General features: G+C 45.7%; 2 protein-coding genes across 3 annotated transcripts in view; both read right to left on the reverse strand.

Moving 5' to 3' along the window:
- The window catches only part of SLC25A17 (solute carrier family 25 member 17), a 53,095-nt gene that overhangs the window by 15,356 nt on the left and 11,750 nt on the right, over window positions 1-25,989 (reverse strand). The window contains exons 2-5 of the mRNA XM_084618040.1: window positions 11,399-11,459; window positions 8,612-8,678; window positions 1,847-1,998; window positions 664-780 (exon numbers count right to left, since the gene is read on the reverse strand). Coding sequence (XP_084474166.1) covers window positions 664-780; window positions 1,847-1,998; window positions 8,612-8,678; window positions 11,399-11,459 — 397 coding nt within the window. The remainder of the gene's footprint in view (window positions 1-663; window positions 781-1,846; window positions 1,999-8,611; window positions 8,679-11,398; window positions 11,460-25,989) is intronic.
- Window positions 20,465-22,249, reverse strand: LOC311514894 (uncharacterized protein). 2 transcript variants are annotated; one of them, XM_084617623.1, is made up of 3 exons: window positions 22,087-22,249; window positions 21,576-21,990; window positions 20,465-20,988 (listed from the first exon to the last, which is right to left on the reverse strand). In XM_084617623.1, exons 1-3 carry the CDS (start codon window positions 22,162-22,164, stop codon window positions 20,468-20,470), a joined length of 1,014 nt encoding a protein of 337 aa, XP_084473749.1. In that variant the 5' UTR covers window positions 22,165-22,249; the 3' UTR covers window positions 20,465-20,467. The 2 variants fall into 2 exon arrangements, with proteins under 2 accessions (XP_084473749.1, XP_084473748.1); XM_084617622.1 differs by having other exon boundaries at window positions 21,576-22,249.

The following is a 25,989-nucleotide window of genomic DNA, read 5'->3' on the forward strand; positions in this document are numbered from 1 at the left end:
TAAATATACAAGATCTTCATGGAGAGGCTATTGCTAGTCAGTCAGCAGCACTGGGTCACGGTCATAAGGTCACTCTCTGGAGTTCTCAGGCAGCAAGAAAAAAAAAACAAAGGAATCATGGGATGTATATTCTACCTCCACCAACAAAATATTTACTATACAGGAGCTATACAGGAATAGAGCACTGAGGCATATTAAAAAAAATGGAGACAGTTTGGAGGACTGGATAGTTCAGGAGATTAAAGATGGTAAATAAAGTCTTATATTTCTAGACTGACAGTTCAAACTTTAGTCCAGTTCAGTGATGACTGGAAGCCACAGTTACCTCATTGGCTATTCAATAACCTACATGTAATCAGTTTGTGGGCCTAGCAGAATAAGTGTCCACACCCCTAACAGCTACAACCAGAACTGGCAAAAGTTGGCTCCCTTGTCAGTTTCTACAAAAAAGTTCAAGAACTGAATGGGATAGGAAGACTGCACAATCCTCCTCCCTTAAGTGGACCCCTTTTCAGGATCAAAGATGGGCACTGTGCACACATACAGGAAGGGTGGGAGACCTGTGCTACCGTGGATAAGGGACTTTGGTCTTCAGAGCCATCAATCCAATATCTTTCACAAACATGAAATTCACTGAGAAAAATGACTGCAGCAGGTGCTTACCTACAATGCCTTTGTAGTTGGTTGGTACAATATCTTCATTTCTAAACTTTGCTCCCTGCAGTTTCAGTCGTGTGTTCACTACCCAGAGTGGAGTGGTCAAGAGTACGTTCACGATACCTAATACAAAAGCACCCCACAAGGAGAAGAAAATAAATCTTAACAAAAGTAAAACACAAAAAATGGGTGTTTTTCTACACTTTTTCCTTCTTTAATTTCAATGTACAAAATAACTCAGTAGTAATTCACATAGTATAGAAAACTACATAGCAGGAATTTAAAAAAAGCCCAACACACAGCAAAGATAACTACACAACTTCTAACTAAAATTATTTCTGTAGTTTCTCCAATGAGGCCACAGAAGCCAAAACAACGGGTTTTTCAACAACTAATTAAAGGATTCTTTGTCTTAGAATTTGCTTGACCAGTCTTCAGTGGGGTTACTTCAGGGATTAATTTGGCCCAACGTGTTGAAAAGTATATCTATTAGTTACCATCCAGCTAGACTCAGTTATAAGAGAAGCCATGTTGTTTACAGCTTTGGGAATTTTTAGAAACCAGACAAGTTTTGTTAAAACTCTTCCAGTCTAGTTTTGTTGCCTGCAAAGGAAAACAGGATGGGTGGGAAACAGACCTCTCCCCCGTTAGATATCTGCTGGAAGTTCTACTCCACATGATTCAATGATGGTGGTAAAAGCTACTGATTCAACACCTAGTTAAAGAAGATTTAGTCATTCAAAATATTGCAAAGTTGCAAAAATCTTTAACAAAGAAGCCTAATATCAGTAGGAAATCTACTCCCACTTTGATCTGTCCTGGAAGATAATGGCATTTAGGTACCATGGTAAGGGGTACATTACATAGAGAAAATGGCTCAATATCAGATACTTTTTTTGTCTGAGCATTCAACAGAAATCATTTTATAAGTGTGTGTGTACATATACACCCACACCCCCAGAGAATGTGGGGTGGTAGAAGATCTAGAGTAAATATGCATGACAAATAAAGAGAGCCATAATATGAAGCAGTTCTCTATAAGATACAAAATACAAAACACCCAGCCAGCATGACCTCCAAAGGGCTTCATAAAGCAAGGAGGTCATTATGTAATTCGGTTAAAAATCGGCGTTTCACAGCATCTCATGTTATGACATACTATGTCATCATGCCTTATAGGTTCCATTACCTGCAACAAATCCCAGGACCAAATCTTTTCCTGTGGTAGAATGTTGGCCTTTGACCCAGAGAGCTCTGAGACTGTTAAACGTATAAAAATAGACAAAATTGGAGCAGCAGAGGCTGGAGATAACAGGGAACCACCCTCGATACGGTGCCAGGCTGAGGAGAAAAAACAGCAGGCAAAATAAGGGTCAGAAAACTACCATTATAAATTGAAAGCATCTGGGATCTGACCCAAAGCACTCTGAAGTCAATGTGAATTTTTCCATTGGTTTCAACAGACTTCAGATCAGGCCTCCAAAGAGAAAAAAAGCACTGGAAGCCATTGGTTAAACAGATACACAGAGAACAGAGTTGTGGACCCAATAAGGAGTTATATACTGTCTTTCATCCACAAGGATCCCAAAGTGTTTTGCAGATCCATCAATATAGGAGTTTTTTATATGCTACTGAAATACTATACCTTTGGGATAGAAAACAACATCTACTCTTTGCCAGGGACAGCGAACACAATTTTTAAAAATTGCATTTATTTATTTTTCCTTTCTTTGTTTGTGTGTGTGTGTAGGGGAAGATACACACAGCTGGCACTATATATATTACCATTATATTGAGACAATTTCCAACCAGTAACAATCACACTGACTCAATATAATTCTTAACTCTATTACTGGTTAAAATAAAGCACTCAATTCTTTCCTTATACTGATAACACTCATGAGTAACTCCACTGAAATAAGTGGAGTTACAAACGCTGGTATAAGTTAAAAGAGAAACAGACTCACAAAATCTATAGTCAGTGTATCTTCAAATTGTACGTATCAACATTCCCCCATTTCATTGGGAAAGTACGAAGAGTTAAGTTTCTAAAGTTACAGGCTTCCATGATTAACTGTCAGTAGTACAGTTACTGGTGGGAAGAAAGAGAAGATGGAGAAGGAAAAACCAAGTCTTGCATGTTTCTGGTCCCTTCTATCTCAGGAAAAATATATATACACCTTATATGAACCATATACTCTATTTAAAAACAAAATAAACCCACAAAGGGTTCAAAAAATCAGAGATACTTCCGATGATCTGATTACAAATATTTTTCCAGCAGAAACCTCCCAAAGTGCAAAACAGCAAACATCAAAGATAAGAAAAATCAGTTTATTTTAGTGGCTCAAGTTACCAGTACCCTCAATCCAAACCTGTCCTGGTGATAAGAGTAAATCCAAGTTACTGTCCTGAATTTTATCCAGGTGTTGAACTTGTCTCATCGAATTCACAACAGCAAGATGAACTAGACCACACCAGCAGAAAACTGCTTTCAACATCACTTGAGAAAAGTGGGAATGAGAGGAAACAGACAAAGCAGTTTTTGACAAGTTAAGAACAGTGTTTTCCTGGTGCAGACAAGGGCCTAAGAAGAAAACCTGTGTTAGCGAAACCGGTTTTAAAAAAACAAATTCCACTACCACAAATATTTGTATAGCGTGAAAGGAGCCTTTGCCAACTGAAACCCACACTATGCTTGGGATCTTGCACCTTTTATTGTTTTTCCAGTTGTCCCACCCATTTCTCCAAAACTAGGTTAGCTTTTCTAGAGCTCTTAAGTGTCTTGATGGAAATCAATAAGTTTCCCATTGCCAGGAAAAAAACGGTTATGTACCTGTTTGGCAACTGTTGTTCTTCAATATGTGGGAGATTTTTCCCATTAGGGCAGTGCATGTGCCCTCCACGTGCTTGCGGTGCCAGCTAAAGGTATAATGGGTGGACCCACCCCAAGTTCCTTCACACCAGCAGCCTATATTTTTGACTCTGATGAAGGGGGAAAGGAGGGTGGGTCATGGAATGGACACATGCAACCTAACTCGAAGAAAAAGTTACCAAACAGGTATATCATTTTTTTTCTTCAAGTGTTTGAACATGTCCATTCCAGGTGACTGACAAACAGTATGAGATCAAGGAGGGTATCGAAGTCTAGCTGAACAAGGACTGCAACACAACTCTCACAAATCTAGCATCATCTTTTGAGGCTTGGGAGACAGCATAATGACTGGTGAAGATATGAACAGATGACTTAGTTGCAGCCTTGCAAATGTCATTGATGGCTAAGAAAGCAGCTGATGCTGCTTGCAGTGTGCTGAAACACTCTCAGGCGTTGAAACCTTAGCGATATCATAGCACAGTAGAATGCAGGAAGAAATCCAGGAGGAAATTCTCAGAGGAGAAATGAGTTGATCCTTCGTCTGTCAGCAAAGGAGATGAATAATCTAAACTGCTTAGGCCTGTCCAGATAACAAGCTAATGCCCTGTGGATGTCCAAAGTATGGAGTTTTTCCTCATCTTTATGAGAGTGAGGCTTTGGAAAAAAAGTTGGTAAGTATATAGACTGATTTAGGTGAAAATCTAACACCACTTTAGTTAGAAATGTAGATATAAGCAGACCTTATCTTCATAGAACACCATATGGGAGATGGAGGATCAGCAACTAAAGCCTGAAATTCTGTTATGCTACTTGCGAAAGTAATAGGCACCAGGAACACTACCTTCATTGAGAAATGAGAAAAATAGCAACTAGTCATAGGCTTAAAGGGGGGTGGGTCCCATTAAAGCTGACAAAACCAATTTTAGATCCTATGATGGTGTGGGATCTCTTACAGATGGGAAGAGCCTGTGCAACCCTTTCAAGAATCTAATAGTAGTAAGGTTAGAAAAAACAGATCTTCCTTCTATAGGAGAACGGAGTATAGAAACAGCCACCAACTGAACTCTCAGGGAACTGACAGAGTTCTTTTCTGTTAGGTGAAGCAGATAATCCAGAAGAAAATATATGGAAGCTTGCAAGGGAGGGGTACCCTTCCACTGGGACCACACAGAGAATCTTTTCCATTTCATGACCAGGGGCCTGTAAAAATTCCAATTTCATGAACTGTGCAGAAAATGCTAAATTAGTCCAATATCACTATTTTTCCAACAGCAGAGAGGTAGAAGTAGGCATTCATGCAAGCCAGTCTTGTAATTGGTATGGCTTGTAGTGTGTTCTGGGTAGCAGCGGCACTGGCACTGCATGTCACATAAACCAGCTCCTGAGTCCCTCCCACAAATGCTGCTGCATGGTAGGAGCCACACAGAGCACAAGACTGGTGCACATGGATGCTCATTTCCAACTTGCTGCTGTTGGAAAAATCACAGCAGTTTGACAGTCATGCATATTCCACAAAATTCTATATGTTACCATTACACTGCCATGAATTTTTTTTAAAAAGCCATGATTTTCTCAGGGCCTTATTCATGAAGTAAGTGCATTTGGTGGATGGCTTTCTGCTATTTAAAAGTATGTTTTTAACTTCAAAGGAACAGTCCATTTCCCGGAGAGTTAACCAAGGAGCATCCTCATACATCTAATAATTGTCAGGAACCAGGGAGGACATTTCAAAGACAGTGGCTTCATCAGGAGAAGGTGAGGAAGTGTTCAGTGACGACATCACAGTATCAACCTGTTCTGATGCCTGCTGAACCTTCTTACCACATGGGCCAGACTCTGGAGATTTAAGTTCCACCACTTACTGCGTACTGGGATTGGCACTAGATAGAGTGACTGGACAGAGACTTAGTAGTAGCAGGTGCAGGAGATGAGGACCTAGTGTCTGGAGGGACACCCTGAGGATTCCAAAAAAGCCATTACTGGATCTGATATGGTATCAGAGACCAACCCCAAAGCATCCGATCCCTGGACCTGGTCCAGTGAGAATGCCAGTGCCAAGACCTCAACCAGCAGAAAGGGAAATCTGAGATCTCCTGTAATGAGTGTGTATGATCCCACCTCCAAATCCAGGGAGGAGTAAGTATAATCAGAAAGCCAAGGTGGTGCAGTACCAGGCGGTGCAGCAGGACGTTGGGAACCGGAAGGACAAGAAGTAGATAGTAACAGGGGAAGCATTAGCAGCTTTCTTGCTAATGGTACTGTTTGTCTTCCCTGCTAAACAGCACAGCTTTTGCCTACCATCAGTGTCATCAATTGGAAGGCAGAAGCTCGCTGTGAATTGGGGAGCAGAGGGGGATAAGAAGGGAAGCAAGGGGAGTTACTAAGACTGAGAGGGAGGGAGTAGCCAGCTCCAGGATGGGAAGGGGCATCCCAGCAATTCCTACTTCCATTCCTATGCCAGTTCCTCAGTGGCTGGCACACACACCCCTGCCCTCACTGGACTGGGTATCTCTATCAGCAATGGCTGGTCGGACTGCGCTGGACTAGGGACTCACATGAGTGACCATCTCTTCCAGCCAGCCCTGTGTGGTCCCTGAACACTAACCCCAGCCAATGTAAAAGAAGAAGAGGAGAGGAGGGTTGTTGCTCCCTGCTCCCTGGAGGCAAACCTGTTCCCATGCACCAACACATCCACTCCATACCCTCCTCCAGGTCCTACTCCGGCCTCTACAAGATAATATGGGAGCAGAAAACATTGGGGGGCCAGAAACATACATCAACCCTTGTACTAGTTCCATTATGTAGGTGCTAGCCCTCACCACCTCCCAGTTCCACCACAATGGTACCAAAAACTGCGTAGCCCCTCATGGTACCAAGGATGAAACAGGTACCAAAGCTTGCATTGCATGAATGGGCAATGCCGGTACCTCAATGTCTTGCAGCAAAGGTGAGTCTGGAACCAAGAAGCAAAGGAAGTCCCTCAGGTGTCATCTGTACCGAGAGGGAGAGATGCCCCAGAGCATTCACTGAAAATTAACTCAATGCTGAAGAAGATCTTAACAATGCAGCCAGTCTTCATGGTACCAAAGGTGGTGCCGGACACAACAACTCTACATTGCTAGTCAGGTATGTGATACCAGGGAGTTGCCTAGCTGGGCCTGGAGCTCTAACCTCAGTGCCCACCTTTTTCCTGTGTGATGTCGTTGCGGTCCTAGCCCTCATGAACAAAGAGGGCTTTTCTGGCTAGAAGAACGTGAACTGTCTGCTTTCTTCAGCCATTTGTGCAGCACCAGAGAAGGAGAGTGGCATCTTTTCTCTGACTCCCTCTGGCAAGGGGATACCGCCAAATCTAGTAGTGCAGTCCTGCGTGGATTAAGTCTGAACCCCTGTGTACCGAGTGGCTGGGTTCCAAGTGGAGGCATAAAGCAATTTCCATGAAGAGATGTCGAAGTCTTACTTTCCTAGACTTAAACTCCTGCAGATAGGGCTCCTATATCTAATATGTCCTCCCCATAAACCCTAAACAATGGGAGTGAGGATTGCTGACTAGCATAGACTTGTTACAGCCAGAAAAGCACTTAAACCCTGGGGATTTAGGCATGCCCCAGGACAGAGCTTAAAAAGCTCCAACAAAAAGCTCCAAGCAAAAATTTGCCAAAAGCAAGTACACTAACTAAAACTATATACGATAATAATTTTTAGAAAACATTATTTCATAAGAGAAAGGGAAAGGTGTGATGAGCACACACATTCCAACTATCATGGTGAAAAGGAACGGAGGAGGATTGAGGCAGCTCTGCCCTTTGTACCTTAGGCTAACAGCGAAGCTCTGCTGAGAGCACATGCACCACCCTGACAGATATCAATATGGGGAAAAAATTTACTGCCTTGGGTGCACTGGCATGCGCACACACACACACACACACTTGAAGTGAAATGGACATGTGCAACCATTTGAAGAACTTGGATTTTCAATTTTGCTGTAAGTGGACAAAGTCTCATTTTTACAGTCTTTCAAATCCAACTATTACATCCTCAAATCTCTCTCTTATTATGGACGCCTTGATTTCTGTAGCTGTTTACACCTTCTATAAATTCCTCAGAGTAGATAATGGAAATACAAAACTGTGAGCCAAAGATGGTATCAACTGGTTTACAAGTGTTTTTTTCTCCCCATGCTCACTCTTACTTTTTGGCATTTGCTTTCCCAGAGCCTTACACACAGTTTATTGTTGATCCTGCATGATTCTCAGGTCACAAAAATCATGACATCCATATCTGTGGATTCCTCTTTCACTCCTTTTCTATTTTTAGGGGCTAGGGAAAGTGTTTAACCTAGGCCTGGTCTACACTGGAAAAATAAGTATGTCAGGGATGTGAAAAATCCACACCCATTAGCGGTGTAGACAGCGCTAGGTCGACAGAATTCTTCAGTCAACCTAACTACTGCCTCTTGGGGAGGTAGATTATCTATGCCAATGGGAGTTTTAACTGTAGACAAACTCCTAGTTTCACTAATTGTAACTGCATGGGTAAAGTCTGAAAAAGGCAAAATGTTATTAGGCAAACTGGAACCTGGCTAGGATGCTAGGACTGACAACTCTACTCTAGTGTAAAATACCAGGAATTCTTGGAGTAAGAGCTCCAAGGGAGGGTTACATACACACCTACTTGTCAGTCAGTACTTTTCAACAAGGTTCTGTAGGCAGGCATGCAACTCCTACAGCACAGCTCTATGCAAGGACATGAAGGTTAACTTCTGCTACACAGGATCCTAATTCTCCATCCTGGGTCCAAAAAGCCATTTGTGGGATTCTCCAGGTGATGGGGGAGAAGAAAGAATGAACCTTTGACTGGAAAGCATATCCCAAAACAGCCTATTATTTATGGTGGCTAGGTTATCTAAAAGGAGACTGCACCTGTATGATTAGAAACTCACACCTCAGAGAATCCAGACAAATGAAGAGACTGATATATGGAGACTAGTATATCCAGATATATGGAGGCTCACTGGATGCACATACACAGCACTTCTGAAGGTTAACTTTTATCAAGATAATTGTGAACATCTGTACTTACAGGCCTTCTTCTTTGATTATCTCCAGTAGCACTGTGTGTGTTGTCTTGGACTTGCGTTTCTCATCAACTGGAAGACAAAAGACAGATCTAATTTTTAGCACTTTAAAAGTTGAAAGTACTCATCATCAACTCCTTATTCCTCTACTCCTCTAAATCTGCCAATTTCGCCTTCTCCATAAATGACTCAGTTTTCTCCCAGCTCCCTAGCCACCATTGAAAGCATCTCTCTCTTTCCACTTGATATTTAAGGTTTCCTGCCTCCTTATTTGTTTCCTCCCCAACAACACTAAGGGCAGGTCTACACTATGGGGCTCAGTCCATCTAAGTTATGCAACTCCGATTACATGAATAATGTAGCTTAGGTCAACCTTTCGCGGTGTCTACACCACACTGGGTCGATGGGAGAAACTCTCCTGTCAACTTAGCTTATGCTTCTTGTTCCGGTGGAATACCGGAGTCGACAGGAAAGCAATCGGCAGTCGATTTAGCGGGTCTTCACTAGACTCGCTAAATCAACTCCCGTGGATCGATTGCCATGCATCGATCCCCTGGTAAGTGGAGAGAAGCCCTGAGATGTGCCCGTGGGCAGCTGCCCCTTAACTTTTGTTAATTCCTGATCTGATAATTGGACCATGAATCAGAGGTGGGACTCCCTTCCCTGTTTCACTGTCAAAAACATTCCCTGACCCCCAGATCCGAATAAACCTGCCTCTTACAGCCAGTTTACAGATGACCATGCATTGGGAAAAAGCCTCGTTTTCTAAGAGCTGAGGACGGCTGTACAGTATTATGGGGCTAATTCAAGCATACATCTCTGAATATTTGTCAAATGATCTCATCCCAGTTCTTAATAAAGCTTTAGCCTAATATCAGATGCCTTCTGCTTCTGTAGCTTATAAGTAGGAAATACTCAGGCTTGACAACCATGGGCTGTTCAGGAGTTAAAGTTTAATTTTGGGAAACATGGGATATTTGTACTCCCAATTTCGCTCTCACTCTGTGCTTTTAAATTCCCCTATGGCACAATGCCTTAGGCAAGAACGTGCTTGTTTTTCTCGTGCACATAGTGTTGTTCCCATGGGCTGGCAAGACCAGTCTGCACTTAAAACGCTGAATCAGCACAGCTACTATAGCACTTTAACGAAGATGCTCTAAGCTGACAGGAGAGACTGTTCTCCCATTGGTGTAGTTAATCCACTTCCCTGAGAAGCGATAGTTACGTCAGTGGGAGAAGCAGTGCTGGCTACACGGGGGGTTAGGTCAATATAACTACTTCAGGTTTCAGAGTAGCAGCCGTTTTAGTCTGTATCCGCAAAAAGAAAAGGAGGACTTGTGGCACCTTAGAGACTAACAAATTTATTTGAGCTCAAATAAATGCTCAAATAAATGTGTTAGTCTCTAAGGTGCCATAACTACTTCACCCATTTTTCACACTCCTGAGCAACGAAGTTATTCCAAGATAGGTCTGTAGTGTAGACCAGACTTTAGACATTCAAATGTGAGCCATAAGTCACACAGCAATGACTTTTCAGCTAATTAAAGAGTCAGTCAGTGCTGTTCCTAAAGGTTTAATCAGCCTCAACTAGAAGAATGTTGCTGGTGATGAGGAAGGAACAAAAGGAAAGATCCTTGTTTACACAGAGGAGATCCCTATGATGGGGGTGTGCCAGGTCTCGCAGTCCTAACATACTCTGCCTCAGGAAAGGAGCAGTTAAAGTGGGTCCCCCAGGGCTGCCTAGAAAGGCTGCACGGAAGCAGCCAATCAGAGTGCAGAAGGCTCAGCTAAAAAGAGCTGCAGGGCCTGAGCAGGTCGGTTGCTAGCTGGGACCAGAAGGGTGAGGAAGGACAAAGAGACTCTCTCTAGGAAGGAGGCCTGGGAAAGACACTGCTCAAGCAGGGATAAGACAGAGAGAACCCAAAAACTGTAACCCAAAAGTAATGGGCGAAGGTGATGGGACTCAGTGGGAAGCAACCCAGGGAATACAGCAGCAGCAACTATTAATGGAAGCAGTACAAGGCTGCTGTTTATAGGGTCCCTGACTTGGGACCTGGAGTAGTGGGCGGGCCTGGTTCCCTGGGGAAGTGGCCTAAGCCCTGAGAAGGGTTCAGAGAAGCTGCGAATGGGTGACAGGGAATGGATCACTTGATAATTACCTGTTTTGTTCATTCCCTATGGGGCACATGACATTGGCCACCATTGGAAGACAAGATACTGGGCTAGATGGACCTTTGGTCCGACCCAGTATGGCCGTTCTTATGAGATGGGGCTGAAGACCCTGGAGAGAGCCAACCATTAGTGGGACTTTGTTACTCCAGAAGGGGACTGAATTTAAGAGATGATGTGGCTGGACAGCTGGGGCAGCAAGAACAAAAAGTCAAAGTCTTGAGGGTGAAAGCCCTGGGGGCAGTGCTCTACAACAGGGCAGAAATGAACTTAAAGCCAGCCCAGAAAGGGGATGAGATCTCTGCAAAGAGGCAGGGTTAAAGACACCAATAAGAGCACTGTGATATGCCCTGCTGGATGCTTGATACCCCAGAAGGTGGTCATCCATTTTAGACTGTGACGTGAACGGAGGGCTGAGCCACTGAAGACCTGCCCAGCAACAGCTGACAGGGCAACAGGAGCAGAAAAAGAGTGCAGGATGATACCCAGGTGACAGGAGGCACTCACAAGAGGTGAGTGCACCCCATCACGATCCCCATGCAACTACTCCCAGAAGTGCCGAGGCTAAAAGGAAATGGAAACAAAGACAGGAGCCACAAAGACACAGGTGTTTAGACACTTACCCTGAAGTCTAAGTCTAGCTGTATCCAAAGGAAAAAATACTGTCATTGCAGTCACACTGCCCTGAAAAATGATAAAACAGTTAATTAGCAATTTTTTGTATATCTGTCTGTAATGAGTTACATACACAATCATTACAAGTTTCTCAGCAAAATTACTCCACATAAACAAGAACTAAACTATATTCTTTGTTAAAAACTGCTTAACAATGACCTTTTGTTTACCTCTGTAAATTCTGTTCCCACCCAAAATCAAAATTTGCTGAATAAAGGTGAAGAGTAATATGCATAACAAAATTTAACAGAAAAAGAAAATGAACTCTATAGATACCAATAGACAACTGGAAACTTTTGGTCACAGGGTTAGAGAAAAGGCTTTCAAATGTGATTAAATAAGTTGTAAATAAACTGAAATGATTGCAAAGCTCTCCTTTAGCATAAAAGTTTTTAGAAGTCTGATGTCAGTAAGCAGATAAAAGAGCACTAGTTTGTTTCTCCATTCCCACTTCTGCCCCACCTATACAAGTCTGATAAAAGGTTATGCTGGAAGGAGGAATGTTAAAATTACATGGCATTTATCCCTCTAAATTAGGATCAAAATAGTGCCGTAGAGCACAATACAAGGGACCATTGTTATGAGAGGTGCTGCCTTCTAAATGAGACAAAATAGCGGTTCTCATGCTCATTAAAAATTCAGATGCAGTTTTTGCAAGTCAATCCCAGTGCTTAGCCAAATTCCAATTTAGGAAATTACAGTCTGCTTTCATAAAATTCACCCCGTAGTTTTAATTAGATACAGAGGGTGAAATCTTGGCCAGTATTCTCTACTTCTTGTGCAGCACAGCCGTTGGATTCTGTAAACACAGGCACTGGCTTCTAATTTTCCCCGGGGGTGCTAAACTCCGGCTCAGCCCAGGCCCCACCCCCACTCCACCTCTGCCCCCACCCCCGCCCTGGGAGGGAGGGAGAGGAGTTGATCAGCATGGGGGCAGCCAGTGGGCAGGAGGAGGGGGGCTTGACTGCTGCTGCAGGCTAAGCACCTGCTAATTTTTCTCTGTGGGTGCTCCACCCCTGGAGCACCCACAGAGTCGGCATCCATGCTTGTAAATATGGCAGTATGGCTCCTCCCTCCACAACTTCCACTATTTGCCTCACCACCCTGTTTAATAGTTTCAGAGTGGTAGCCGTGTTAGTCTGTATCAGCAAAAACAACAAGGAGTCCTTGTGGCACTTTGTTGGTCTCTAAAGTGCCACAAGGACTCTTTGTTGTTTTTGCCCTGTTGACTCTTATTTTTAAGACTGTAAGCTCTTTAGAATGGAGCAGGCTTTTACTGTACAGCACCTGGCACAATGGGGCCCCAACCTGGTTGAGCCTCCAGGCACTACTGTAATACTAAGACTCATAAAGTGGCCTGTAAGTATCTTCTTCTGAAGCTTCAGCCTCATCGCTCATAGATGATTTGTAAACAATGAAGCAACAAGGAAGAAAGCAGAAATTCCCACCTGAATCCAAGTGATGGCAACAGTGATTTTTTTATTATTATTTTATTTCTATAATGTGGCTCTGAGGTAAGCCAAGACTTCTTTTTTTGCCTTGTGTGAAAGAGTTGGCATGCCTGGGTTATTCTGTGCACTCAATTATGTATTATATGCTGAACTTCCTTGATTATCCACATCATCAGCATGATCGGTGGATCTGCAGCTTTCCAGGGGATGTCTACACTACAGGTGCTACAGCAGCACACCTGCAGCGCTACTACTATCCTGTGGTAATGTAGACAATACAGCAACAGAAGGAGTTTTTCTGTTGCAGTAGTAAATCCACCCCCTCAAGAGGCGGTGGCTATGTCAATGGAAGAATTCTTCTGTCAACCTAGCTGCGTCTACAGTGGGAGATACGTAAACCTAACTATGTTGCACAGGGCATGAAATATTTCACAGCCCTGAGCAACAAAGCTAAGTTGGCTTACATTTTAGGTGTAGGCGAGGCCTTACTCTGGACACAATGGCGAAACTAGACAGGGACTGTATTTTAAGGGTGTTCCTTCTCTGAGCAGGGGGGCGTCACATGTAAGCTGGAGGTGCAGAGGAGGGAGAGAGAGAGAAGGAGGGACTCTGACCAGCCTGAACACTAGCAGACCTCACTTCTCGAAAGGGTGAGATCAGACTAGGATGGGGGTGAATCTCAGAACTTTTCTTATACTGTAAATATCTGAAACTCTGCACTTTCTTAAGAGTAAAATGACTATAGTTAAGAGATTACTTTACTAAACGTCTATGTTCCTTGCTTTCATACCACATTGTCCAAACAGGGGTTAAACAAAAAGCTAGGGTTGCCCACAGCTGGGTGGAACTCTGTCTGTGTGTATATGCAATTAGGAGGTCTGGGACACTGATTTGGGGATTTAGAGTAGCTAGACTGCAGGTCCCAAGGAAGTACTCAGACAAGAGGCCTGATCCTGGGAGTGCACCCTAGAAACCCAAAGCTAGACTCCGTGACTAGACTCTACCCAGACTCAGTTGGCTTAAAAGCACATGGGACCCAGCAGCTGGGTCCACTTACAATAGACTGGTGACTGTACAGAGGAGGCACTGGGCCAGCTGCAACACCTTCCTTCACAGCAATTGCAAAATCTTGACTAGCAAGTCTGTTTCTGTAAATGGACAGCTTGGTCAATCTGAATTGCTTCCAGTCAGTTCCTGAGTAGAGAGCCTCCTGGTATGAGGAAGTTTTTTTTCTGATTTGTGCAAACAAAACTGAGCAAATTCAGTTGGAATTGTCTAATTCCATGGAACAGAGCAGGTTATTAAAGGGGAGACATGCCCTATCTTCTCCACTCAAATTCCAGCTAATGTAGCTCATTGAAAGCATAAGAGCACTGGGCTCGAGTCTTTTGTTGGTAGAGATTGTGTAACACCCTTTTGGGGAAGGGCAAGTGACCAGGACATGTGCGGTCAGAACTAGTGGTCAGAGCAGGAGTCAGTCCAAGTCCGGTACCGGGAAATCAGAGTCTGTGAGAGGCCAGAAGGCAGAGTCAAGTATCAGGAGGCAGGCAGGGTCAGAAGCCAGAGTACAGTGTCTCTTGCGAGCAGGGTCTGGAGCAGAGGCAGGCAGTCTATGTTGTTGATCACACAGCTCCCCTTCAGGGCTTCCTGTTGTATATTTTGCTATTGGCCAATCAAGGAGTTGTCTGAGGCCGCCACTCTGGTCCTGCTGGGTGGTACTTCCTGCCAAGCTGAGCCCCATAGGGTCCTCAAGTTGGAGCACAGCCTAAGCCTCTTGTGGTGATTGTAGAGGCATCAGTAGCCCTGAACCCCGCAGATACCAGCCTTGCAGGTATCATCATCATCCCCGCTTACAGGCCCCCCTTCAAGGTGGTGTCAGTCCACGCTTGTCAGGGCTAGTTTTGTGGAATTTCTCCACCAGGTCAGGGGCATGGACATGGGAGGCAGGCTCCCAAGCACATTTTTCAGGGTCGTAGCCTTCCCAATCCAATGGAGAGCACAGACAGCCACGTATCTGTCGGGAACTGAGGATGCCGTGCACTTCGTATTCATCGTGACCCTGGATTTCGAGTGGTTGAGATAGCAGTGTGGTTTGGCTGGGGGGATAGTTCTCATTATAGGGCTTCAGAAAGGAGACATGGAAAACTGGGTGTATTTTGAGAGACTGGGGAAGCTGGAATTTGAAGATAAATTGGTTAATCTGATGGCATATCAGGAAAGGTCCCAGGAACTGGTGGTCCAATTTGCAGGAGGATCGCCTGGTCTGGAGGTGTTTGATGGCAAGCCACATCTTTTGGTCTACCATAAATACTGGAGCTTCTTGTCATCAACAATCTGCATGCCGCTTGTAGACTTCCTTCGCCTCTTCAAGGTGGTTCTTGAGCTTTTCCTGAATGAGATGGATCTGTTGGAACCCATCAGTGGCACTGGGATTCGGAGAGATTGCTGGTAACACCAGGTGGAAATGGGGATGAAATCTGTATTTAGCGAAGAAGGAGCTCCGACCCTTAGAGGCACAGTCAGCATTGTTTTAAGAAAACTACATATGGCAGGAGTGTGGACTTGGTTCACCCATTTAGTCTGCATTTTTCTTTTCAAACACACCCAGAAAGTTTGAATGGAGGTTGTTCGCAACTCTGAAATGTTTGTAACTCGGAACAAAAAGTTATGGTTGTTCTTTCAAAAGTTTACAACTGAATATTGACTTAATACAGCTTTGAAACTTTACTACGCAGAAGAAAAATGCTGCTTTCCTTTTTTTTAGTAGTTTAAATTTAATACAGTACTGTACTTGTTTTTTCTTTTTTTTTGGTCTCTGCTGCTGCCTGAGTACTTCCAGTTCCAAATGAGATGCGTGGTTGACTGGTCAGTTCGTAACTCTGGTGTTCGTAAATCTGAGGTTCTACTGTACTTGTCAAGGAGGCTGAGGTTCTTGCCTGGGGCCATTCCTGTCTGGCTAGCCCCCACTGTCAAGAGTTCTGCTTCCAAGGGTCTCCTTCCATCCTGGGGCCCCAGGTGCAGGTCAGCTGGGGGTTGGTTGCTTTGTTGGAGGCACACTTTCTGAAAGTATTCAGGGAAGCTAATTTTCCTCTGCCACCTGTAGATACATGGGTCATGCCACTCCAACCAAGGAATGCCAAAGAATGGGGACCTGATCACATTGAGGCATACTGTTTCTCAGTGCTTCTCTACTATGGCCTCTAGTGGGACAGCCTCTTGGATTACTGGTCCCGATGATAGGGGCAACCCAACAATCATCTCCAAAAGGTCCAGTGTGGGTTTCAGCCGCAAGGAGATCTGGAGGGTTTGGACTTCTTCAGCATCTATAAAGTTGGCAGCGGCCCTAGTCTATCATTGCTAACTGTGGGGGAGATCTGCTGTGCCTGCTCCAAAACCTGCAACTGCAGTAGCAACTGGAAGTGCAGGGAGGCACCATAGTTCCCAGGTCGGGTTCTCCTTGAGAACAGGGAAAGGGGGTGGTGGTGGTTATGGAGCATGGAGCTCTGGTGGTACCCACGCTGTGCTCCCCTACTGGGCCTGGGCTGGTCCGTTTCCCAAGTTCTTCTATGCTGGGCAGGAGACAAGGGCATGTACTGATCCCCTGCACTAAAAACAGAGGTTCAATTGTCATTGACGCTCTCTCTCTCTCTCTCTTCAGGGACAGACATTGGCAACCCAGATTGATCTGCATGAGTTCAGGACTCTATTCAACAAGCCTTGGCATGGAGGGCAGGTAGCGGGGACTGTTGGGCCACCGCTCCTTTCCTCGTTCCATTCATGGAGCCAAGAGTCAATGTGCAGGGCAAGGTCTAGAAAGGTGCCTAGGTAGATGGGGTTTTCAATGCAGGTTAGTTCACCTTTTACCTCGTCATTGAGCCCCCAGCGGAATTGGTAAAGTTGGGCTGCCTCATTCCATTCAACATCAGCCACAAGTCATCAGAAATGGGTAGGCTAGGAGGTGGCTGGCCATTGCCCTGGCCATGTTTCCAGAGGATAGCCCCTGCTGCACAGATGTGAAGCAGGTCTTTGAAGATGGTCACAAAGGCTTGCAGGAAGGCATCCCAGTCAGAGAGCACAGGGCTGTTCTGCTCCAACACTGGGGAGGCCCAGTTAAGTGCTTTACTGTTGACTAGGCTCACTACTGTTCCCACCTTAGTCCAGTCTATGGGGTACACTTGGGGGCAGAGCAGGATAGGCAGCCGGCACTGGTTCAGGAAACCCCAGAATTTCCAATGATCCTCACTGAACCATTCAGGCAGTGGCACTGTGGGAGCTGGTTCAGGGAATGCATGGTCTGTTTGGGCACATAAGGTCATTCCTTCTTTCTGTGAGCATGTGTGAAGGGTTCATGTAGTGTTCATGCACCTGGAAACATTCAGGGCACACCCTGACTGTTGTGTAGGACCGATGCACACACTGCTCCATCCAAGGACATGGACCATGGGAAGTCAACTAAAGGACATGAACCGTGGGAAGCTTCCTTGGACTGGGCTCAAGGCCTGAGAACAAGGATTGTAGTAGATAGAGGCTGGTAAATAAGAATATTAATCAAAGTCATATTATTTCCTTTGTTGATGCCTTTTGCGGTCGGAGTATGTAATGCGCAGGGGGGAGAGAAATAAAAGAGAGGTGGAAAAGCTGACAGGGGCAATCCCGCCAGCCTGCTTGCTTGCCTAAAGCCGTGTCCTGTCTTGTATTGAACCGCCACACATGCGAGCTGCTTGGTTAGGCGTTCTACTTTGGCAGTGAGCTGCGCCACCTGACCCTGTGACTGGACTGGTTGCTCATGCAGGACCTATGCTTTGGCTATGTCTACACTACGAAATTAGGTCGAATTTATAGAAGTCGTTTTTTTAGAAATCGGTTTTATATATTCGAGTGTGTCCCCCCCCACAGAAAATGCTCTAAGTGCATTAAGTGAATTAACTCAGGGGAGTTCTTCCACAGTACCGAGGCTAGAGTCGACTTCCGGAGTGTTGCACTGTGGGTAGCTGTCCCACAGTTCCCGCAGTCTCCGCTGCCCATTGGAATTCTGGGTTGAGATCCCAATGCCTGATGGGGTCATTGTCGCGGGTGGTTCTGGGTACATATCGTCAGGCCCCCCTTCCCTCCCTCCCTCCATGAAAGCAAGGGCAGACAATCGTTTCACGCCTTTTTTCCTGAGTTACCTGTGCAGACGCCATACCACGGCAAGCATGGAGCCCGCTCAGGTAACCGTCACCGCATGTCTCCTGGGTGCTAGCAGACGCAGTACTGCATTACTACACAGTAGCAGCAAACCACGGTGCAATAGGACTAGTAGCCATCATCGTCATGTCCGAGGTGCTCCTGGCCATATCGGCCAGGAGCGCCTGGGCACACATGGGCGCAGGGATTAAATTTGGAGTGACTTGATCAAGTCATTCTCTTTAGTCCTGCAGTCAGTCCTATTGAACCATCTTATGGTGAGCAGGCAGGCGATATGGATTGCTAGCAGTTGTATTGTACCATCTTCTGCTAGGCAGGCAAGAGATGAGGATGGCTAGCAGTCGTATTGTACCATCTTCTGCCGAGCAGCCCTGAGATGTGGATGGCATGCAGTCCTTCTGCACCGTCTGCTGCCAGCCAAAGATGTAAAAGATAGATGGAGTGTATCAAAACAAGAAATAGACCAGATTTGTTTTGTACTCATTTGCTTCCCCCTCTCCCCCGTCTAGGGGACTCATTCCTCTAGGTCACACTGCAGTCACTCAGGGAAGGCACAGCGAGGTAAATCTAGCCATGTATCAATCAGAGGCCAGACTAACCTCCTTATTCCAATAAGAACAATAACTTAGGTGCACCATTTCTTATTGGAACCCTCCGTGAAGTCCTGCCTGAAATACTCCTTGACGTAAAGCCACCCCCTTTGTTGATTTTAGCTCCCTGAAGCCAACCCTGTAAGCCATGTCGTCAGTCGCCCCTCCCTCCGTCAGAGCAACGGCAGACAATTGTTCCGTGCCTTTTTTCTGAGCGGACGCCATACCAAGGGAAGCATGGAGCCTGCTCAGCTCACTTTGACAATTAGGAGCACACTAAACACCACACGCATTATCCAGCAGTATATGCAGCACCAGAACCTGGCAGAGCGATACCGGGTGAGGAGGCGACTTCAGCGCGGTCACGTGAGTGATCAGGACATGGACACAGATTTCTCTGAAAGCATGGGCCCTGCCAATGCATGCATCATGGTGCTAATGGGGCAGGTTCATGCTGTGGAATGCCGATTCTGGGCTCGGGAAACAAGCACAGACTGGTGGGACCGCATAGTGTTGCAGGTCTGGGACGATTCCCAGTGGCTGCGAAACTTTTGCATGCGAAAGGGCACTTTCATGGAACTTTGTGACTTACTTTCCCCTGCCCTGAAGCACATGAATACCAAGATGAGAGCAGCCCTCACAATTGAGAAGCGAGTGGCGATAGCCCTGTGGAAGCTTGCAACACCAGACAGCTACCAGTCAGTTAGGAATCAATTTGGAGTGGGCAAATCTACTGTGGGGGCTGCTGTGATGCAAGTAGCCCACGCAATCAAAGATCTGCTGGTATCAAGGGTAGTGACCCTGGGAAATGTGCAGGTCATAGTGGATGGCTTTGCTGCAATGGGATTCCCTAACTGTGGTGGGGCCATAGACGGAACCCATATCCCTATCTTGGCACAGGAGCACCAAGCCGGCGAGTACATAAACCGCAAGGGGTACTTTTCAATAGTCCTGCAAGCTCTGGTTGATCACAAGGGACGTTTCACCAACATCAACATGGGATGGCTGGGAAAGGTACATGACGCTCACGTCTTCAGGAACTCTGGTCTGTTTCAAAAGCTGCAGAAAGGGACTTTATTCCCAGACCAGAAAATAACTGTTGGGGATGTTGAAATGCCTATAGTTATCCTTGGGGACCCAGCCTACCCCTTAATGCCATGGCTCATGAAGCCGTATACAGGCAGCCTGGACAGTAGTCAGGAGCTGTTCAACTACAGGCTGAGCAAGTGCAGAATGGTGGTAGAATGTGCATTTGGACGTTTAAAGGCGCGCTGGCGCAGTTTACTGACTCGCTTAGACCTCAGCGAAACCAATATTCCCACTGTTATTACTGCTTGCTGTGTGCTCCACAATATCTATGAGAGTAAGGGGGAGACATTTATGGCGGGGTGGGAGGTTGAGGCAAATCGCCTGGCTGCTGATTATGCACAGCCAGACACCAGGGCAGTTAGAAGAGCACAGGAGGGCGCGGTACGCATCAGAGAAGTTTTGAAAACCAGTTTCATGACTGGCCAGGCTACGGTGTGAAAGTTCTCTTTGTTTCTCCTTGATGAAATCCCCCGCCCCTCAGTTCACTCTACTTTCCTGTAAGCTAACCACCCTCCCCTCCTCCCTTCGATCACCGCTTGCAGAGGCAATAAAGTCATTGTTGCTTCACATTCATGCATTCTTTATTCATTCATCACACAAATAGGGGGATGACTACGAAGGTAGCCCAGGAGGGGTGGTGGAGGAGGGAAGGAAAAGTCCACACAGCACTTTAAGCACAGCACTTCAAAAGTTTACGACTTTAAAATTTATTGAATGCCAGCCTTCTTTTTTTGGGGCAATCCTCTGTGGCTGAGTGGCTGGTTGGCCAGTGGCCCCCCCACCGCGTTCTTGGGCATCTGGGTATGGAGGCTATGGAACTTGGGGAGGAGGGCGGTTGGTTACACAGGGGCTGTAGTGGCAGTCTGTGCTCCAGCTGCCTTTGCTGCAGCTCAACCATACACTGGAGCATACTGATTTGATCCTCCAGCAGCCTCAGCATTGAATCCTGCCTCCTCTCATCACACTGCCGCCACATTTGAGCTTCAGCCCTGTCTTCAGCCTGCCACTTACTCTCTTCAGCCCACCACCTCTCCTCCTGGTCATTTTGTGCTTTCCTGCACTCTGACATTATTTGCCTCCACGCATTCGTCTGTGCTCTGTCAGTGTGGGAGGACAGCATGAGCTCAGAGAACATTTCATCACAAGTGCGTTTTTTTTTCTTTCTAATCTTCACTAGCCTCTGGGAAGGAGAAGATCCTGTGATCATTGAAACACATGCAGCTGGTGGAGAAAAAAAAAGGGACAGTGGTATTTAAAAAGACACATTTTATAAAACAGTGGCTACACTCTTTCAGGGTAAACCTTGCTGTTAACATTACATACATAGCACATGTGCTTTCGTTACAAGGTCACATTTTGCCTCCCCCCACCGCGTGGCTACCCCCTCAACCCTCCCTCCTCCCTGTGGCTAACAGCGGGGAACATTTCTGTTCAGGCGCAGGCAAACAGCCCAGCAGGAACGGGCTCCTCTGAGTGTCCCCTGAAGAAAAGCACCCTATTTCAACCAGGTGACATGAATGATATCTCACTCTCCTGAGGATAACACAGAGAGATAAAGAACGGATGTTGTTTGAACGCCAGCAAACATACACTGCAATGCTTTGTTGTACAATGATTCCCGAGTACGTGTTACTGGCCTAGAGTGGTAACGTGTCCTACCGTGGTGGATGGAATAAGGCTGCCCTCCCCAGAAACCTTTTGCAAAGGTTTTGGGAGTACATCCAGGAGAGCCACGAATGCCAGGGCAAATTAATCCTTTCACATGCTTGCTTTTAAGCCATGTATGGTATTTTAAAAGGTACACTCACCGGAGGTCCCTTCTCCGCCTGCTGGGTCCAGGAGGCAGCCTTGGGTGGGTTCGGGGGGTACTGGCTCCAGGTCCAGGGTGAGAAACAGTTCCTGGCTGTCGGGAAAACCGGTTTCTCTGCTTGCTTGCTGTGAGCGATCTACAACCTCATCATCATCATCATCCTCATCTTCTTCGTCCCCAAAACCTGCTTCCGTGTTGCCTCCATCTCCATTGAAGGAGTCAAACAATATGGCTGGGGTAGTGGTGGCTGAACCCCCTAAAATGGCATGCAGCTCATCATAGAACCGGCATGTTTGGGGCTCTGACCCGGAGCGGCCGTTCGCCCCTCTGGTTTTCTGGTAGGCTTGCCTCAGCTCCTTAAATTTCACGCAGCACTTCTTCAGGTCCCTGTTATGGCCTCTGTCCGTCATGCCCTGGGAGATTTTGACAAAGGTTTTGGCATTTCGAAAACTGGAATGGAGTTCTGATAGCATGGATTCCTCTCCCCATACAGCGATCAGATCCCATACCTCCCGTTCAGTCCATGCTGGAGCTCTTTTGCGATTCTGGGACTCCATCATGGTCACCTCTGTGGATGAGCTCTGCATGGTCACCTGCAGTTTGCCACGCTGGCCAAACAGGAAATGAGATTCAAAAGTTTGCGGTTCTTTTCCTGTCTACCTGGCCAGTGCATCTGAGTTGAGAGTGCTGTCCAGAGCGGTCACAATGAAGCACTCTGGGATAGCTCCCGGAGGCCAATACCGTCGAATTGTGTCCACAGTACCCCAAATTCGACCCGGCAAGGCCAATTTAAGCGCTAATCCACTTGTCAGGGGTGGAATAAGGAAACTGATTTTAAGAGCCCTTTAAGTCGAAATAAAGGGCTTCATCGTGTGGACGGGTGCAGGTTTACATCGATTTAACGCTACTAAATTCGACCTAAAGTCCTAGTGTAGACCAGGGCTTTGAGTGCACACTGCGTAGCATGGGTCTGTAGTGCAAGGTTCTCTGCCTGCAGATAGGCAACTGGGCCCTGGGCCCTCAGGGACCCATGGTTGGACGGCTTGCCCCTTCTATCATCTCTGGAGGAGATAGATGCATTTGCGGGGGGAGGAGGGGGAGGCCAAGAGGGTCTAAGTAAACTGTCATGATCAGGATGTGGGTGGTCAGAGCAGGAGTCAGGCATCAGGAGGTCACAGTCCAGGATAGACAAGAGTGGAAACCAAGAGGCAGGTGTCAAAAGGCAGGCAGGGTCAGGTTACCAGGAAGTCAAAATCCATGACAGGCCAGAGGGCAAACCAAGATTCAGGCATCAGGAGGCAGGCAGGGTCACGGGTATGGTCTGGAGCAGAGACAGGCAAGCAATCTGTGGCTCACACAGCTCCCCTTCATGGCTTCCTGGTTTACATACTGGTTTTGGCCAATCAGGGAACTGTCTGAGGCCACTACTCCAGTCGTGCTGGGAGGTTCTTCCGGCCAAGCCCAGCGACACAGGGTCCTTCTGTGGGAGCCCATCTCTTCCTGTGATGCAGGGGCATCAGTGGCCCCAAAATCCCACAGTCCCAAGTTCCAGTCCTGCAGGTACTAACAGCCTGATTCAAAAAAAGCTTTTGTATGACTTGTGCTCGAGAAACTATTTAATGCAAAAAAAGTCAATGCAAAGTTAAAATCACCCTGTGGTCACTTGTGGACTTCCAGAACATCAAGTTTGGCAAAACTCAAACTTCTGAAAACCAGGAAATAGAGTTAAGGAAACACCCATGAAACCCATACTCTGCCACCCTGGAGTTAGCAAGAGAGACTGGGAATTATCTGCATGTATTCCAGTTGCTTTCAGTGGTTTTGTTATAACTAACTGTACTGAATAATGGAAGCAGTAAGTGGGAAAGGTTAGCAGAAGCATGTTTGTGATATGAGATCTGGGGATTAATTTTGAGGAACTGTTACAGAGCTGTTATGATATGAGGTGATCCGAGTCTGAGTCCTCACATGCGTGTAATCAAAGGAGAGAGATGCATATGTATCTTGAGAATTGTGTAGGTTGTGTCAGTAGCAGGCCACTGGGGTCTTCTTGCCATGTGCACTGTCAGTAGTGAGGTGGTACATGAGAACAGTCTGTAGATTTAACGATAGGCTTAAAGGGTATTCTGTGAGTGTGAATGGGTTGTAAAAGAGCATGAAGTGGTTGTTAAATTTTAGAAGTGTGATACTCTGTAGAGGAAGTAGGCTCAATGTTTGAGCATAGGGCTAGTACAAGTAGCACCTGTCAATTACAGCGAAGAGTGGGAATGTGTGTACTTGGGCATTGCTCAAAGAAGGCAGAGTTAAGGTTGTGTGGGCATTTACCTTAACTCTGTAATTGTTGGTGTTACACCCTGACACCCCAATATTCACCACTGTCATGTAATTAGGATATGTCTTTTACAAAGTATGCCTTGTGAGGTGTCATTCTAAAAGTCTTGATCTGCTGGACAGGAATATCTTGTTTGCTTGTATGTGTTATCATCATGTGTGAAGTTATGAAGTTTGGGTATGTTTGTGTTGCTGAAACATGTCCTGAGGTTGAAAACACACACAAGCAGCCTTTCAGGTAAGATAGTAAAAAAGCCAAACAATGTTAATGGCTTATTGAGGAAACGCACACAAGCACAGGGATTATCCCGGGAACTGTGTACAACAGAAACCTCTCAGAGACAGCACTACACAATGGGAACCAGGTCACAACAAAAGACCTTTCCAGCAAGTGGGGAGAGGAGATAAAAGGGGGGAAATGACATGATGGGGGGTAACCTCACTCTCCCTATAACAACACACCTGGAAACACCTGAGGAACTGTGGGAAGTGATGGTCCCAGGCTAGAAGGATTTTTAGCCTATGCATGAAAACCTGGGAAAGCCAAGGCAACTTGTGCCTTAAGAATCTGCCAGCCTGTTTATCACACAGGGTGAGAATTTGCTAATTTATATCTTACCCATCTAGTGTGTTAAGCTTTTAGTTTGCAGTTTTTGTTTATTTACTAAGGTAATCTACTTTAATCTGTTTGCTATCACTTATAATTACTTACAATTTATCTTTTGTAGTTAATAAACTTATTTCTTGTTTATAACAACCCAGTCTGTGCAATTCATATCTGGGGGGGGGGGGCAAAAGCTGTGCACATCTCTCTCCACATTGAGGGAGAGAGCAAATTTTTATGACCTTGCGCTGGGCAGATCTTCCTATACAGTGCAAACAGTATTTTGGATTTATCTCCCAAAAGGTGTGTGCACGTGAGTCCTCTCCCACAGAGCTGACTTCAATCTGTGTCTGCAGCTGGGTGTGGCCCTACCTGTATATATACATATGTGTGTGCTGCAAGAGGCTGAACAGCCTAATTCAGCAAAACAGGGAGAGGGAATCCAGGATGGTGGAGCAGGCAAGGCTCAGTGAAACCTCAGTGTATCAGGTGGTGTCCTGGACTGGGGGGGTGGTTCAACCTGTTACACTTGGTTTTCAAAATTTTGAGTTTTGCTGAACTGGATGTTCTGAAAGAGCACAAGTTACCACTTTTTAACTTTGCATGAATGAAGGTTTTTTTGCCAGTTAATTTCCTAGTTTTTTAAAGAGAAAAATGTTTGTTCGTAGGCGTTAGGGGTCATTCAGGTAGTTGTAGTTCTCATCGAAGTTTGCACTTGATATGCTGCAGTGGCTAAGTAGTAATGAAAAGACAGGTTTTTTTATATAGTGTTTTTCATCAGTAGGTCTCAAAGTACTTTACATAATTATTCCCATTTTACAGATGGGAAAGTGAGGCACAGAGAGGTGAAGTGACTTGCCCAAGGTTACTGTGTTACCCTGGATTAGAGGGGTATGTGTACCCCAGATTTTGATCAAGCTAACTGCAACCATGTTATGTGCCTTCAGCCACCATGAATTAATAAAACAGACCACCACCTAGTTAAGGATTTGAACAAGCAGAACTTCTGGAGGCAAGGTCAAACAGTTGCAGGCTTGCAGTTTCTGCTAATCAGAATGGGAGGAGGGGAGAAAGTCAATTTGAGACTGAAAGAAAACAAGTGGATGGGAACCTTGAGTTTTGGGCACCTTTGACATAGAAGCTTAATCATAATAATAATGTTAGGAATATTTGTCAATAAGTTTATTGAAGTTAGGAGAGGTAATGACCCAGTAGGGGTGACTAGGAGCAGTGTGTTTTGTAAAAGTTAGTTATAAAAGACTGGATAATAGAGTGTATTTTGGATCAGCCCTCTGATGCTCTCCTGAGAGAGGTTTTTTCCCCCCTGATAGCTTATTCCCCAGTGGGGAAGTGACTAGCCATTGCAGAACTGCTGAAAATTACTCAATACACTCCCAGATTCAAGGTAATGATTTGGGATGTTCTAAACCAGGGGTCAGCGGCCTATCAGAAGCGATGTGCCAAGTCTTCATTTATT

Source organism: Lepidochelys olivacea (genome assembly GCF_965140295.1).
Source record: "Lepidochelys olivacea isolate rLepOli2 genome assembly, chromosome: 1".
In the NCBI taxonomy this organism is placed as follows: Eukaryota; Metazoa; Chordata; order Testudines; family Cheloniidae; genus Lepidochelys; species Lepidochelys olivacea.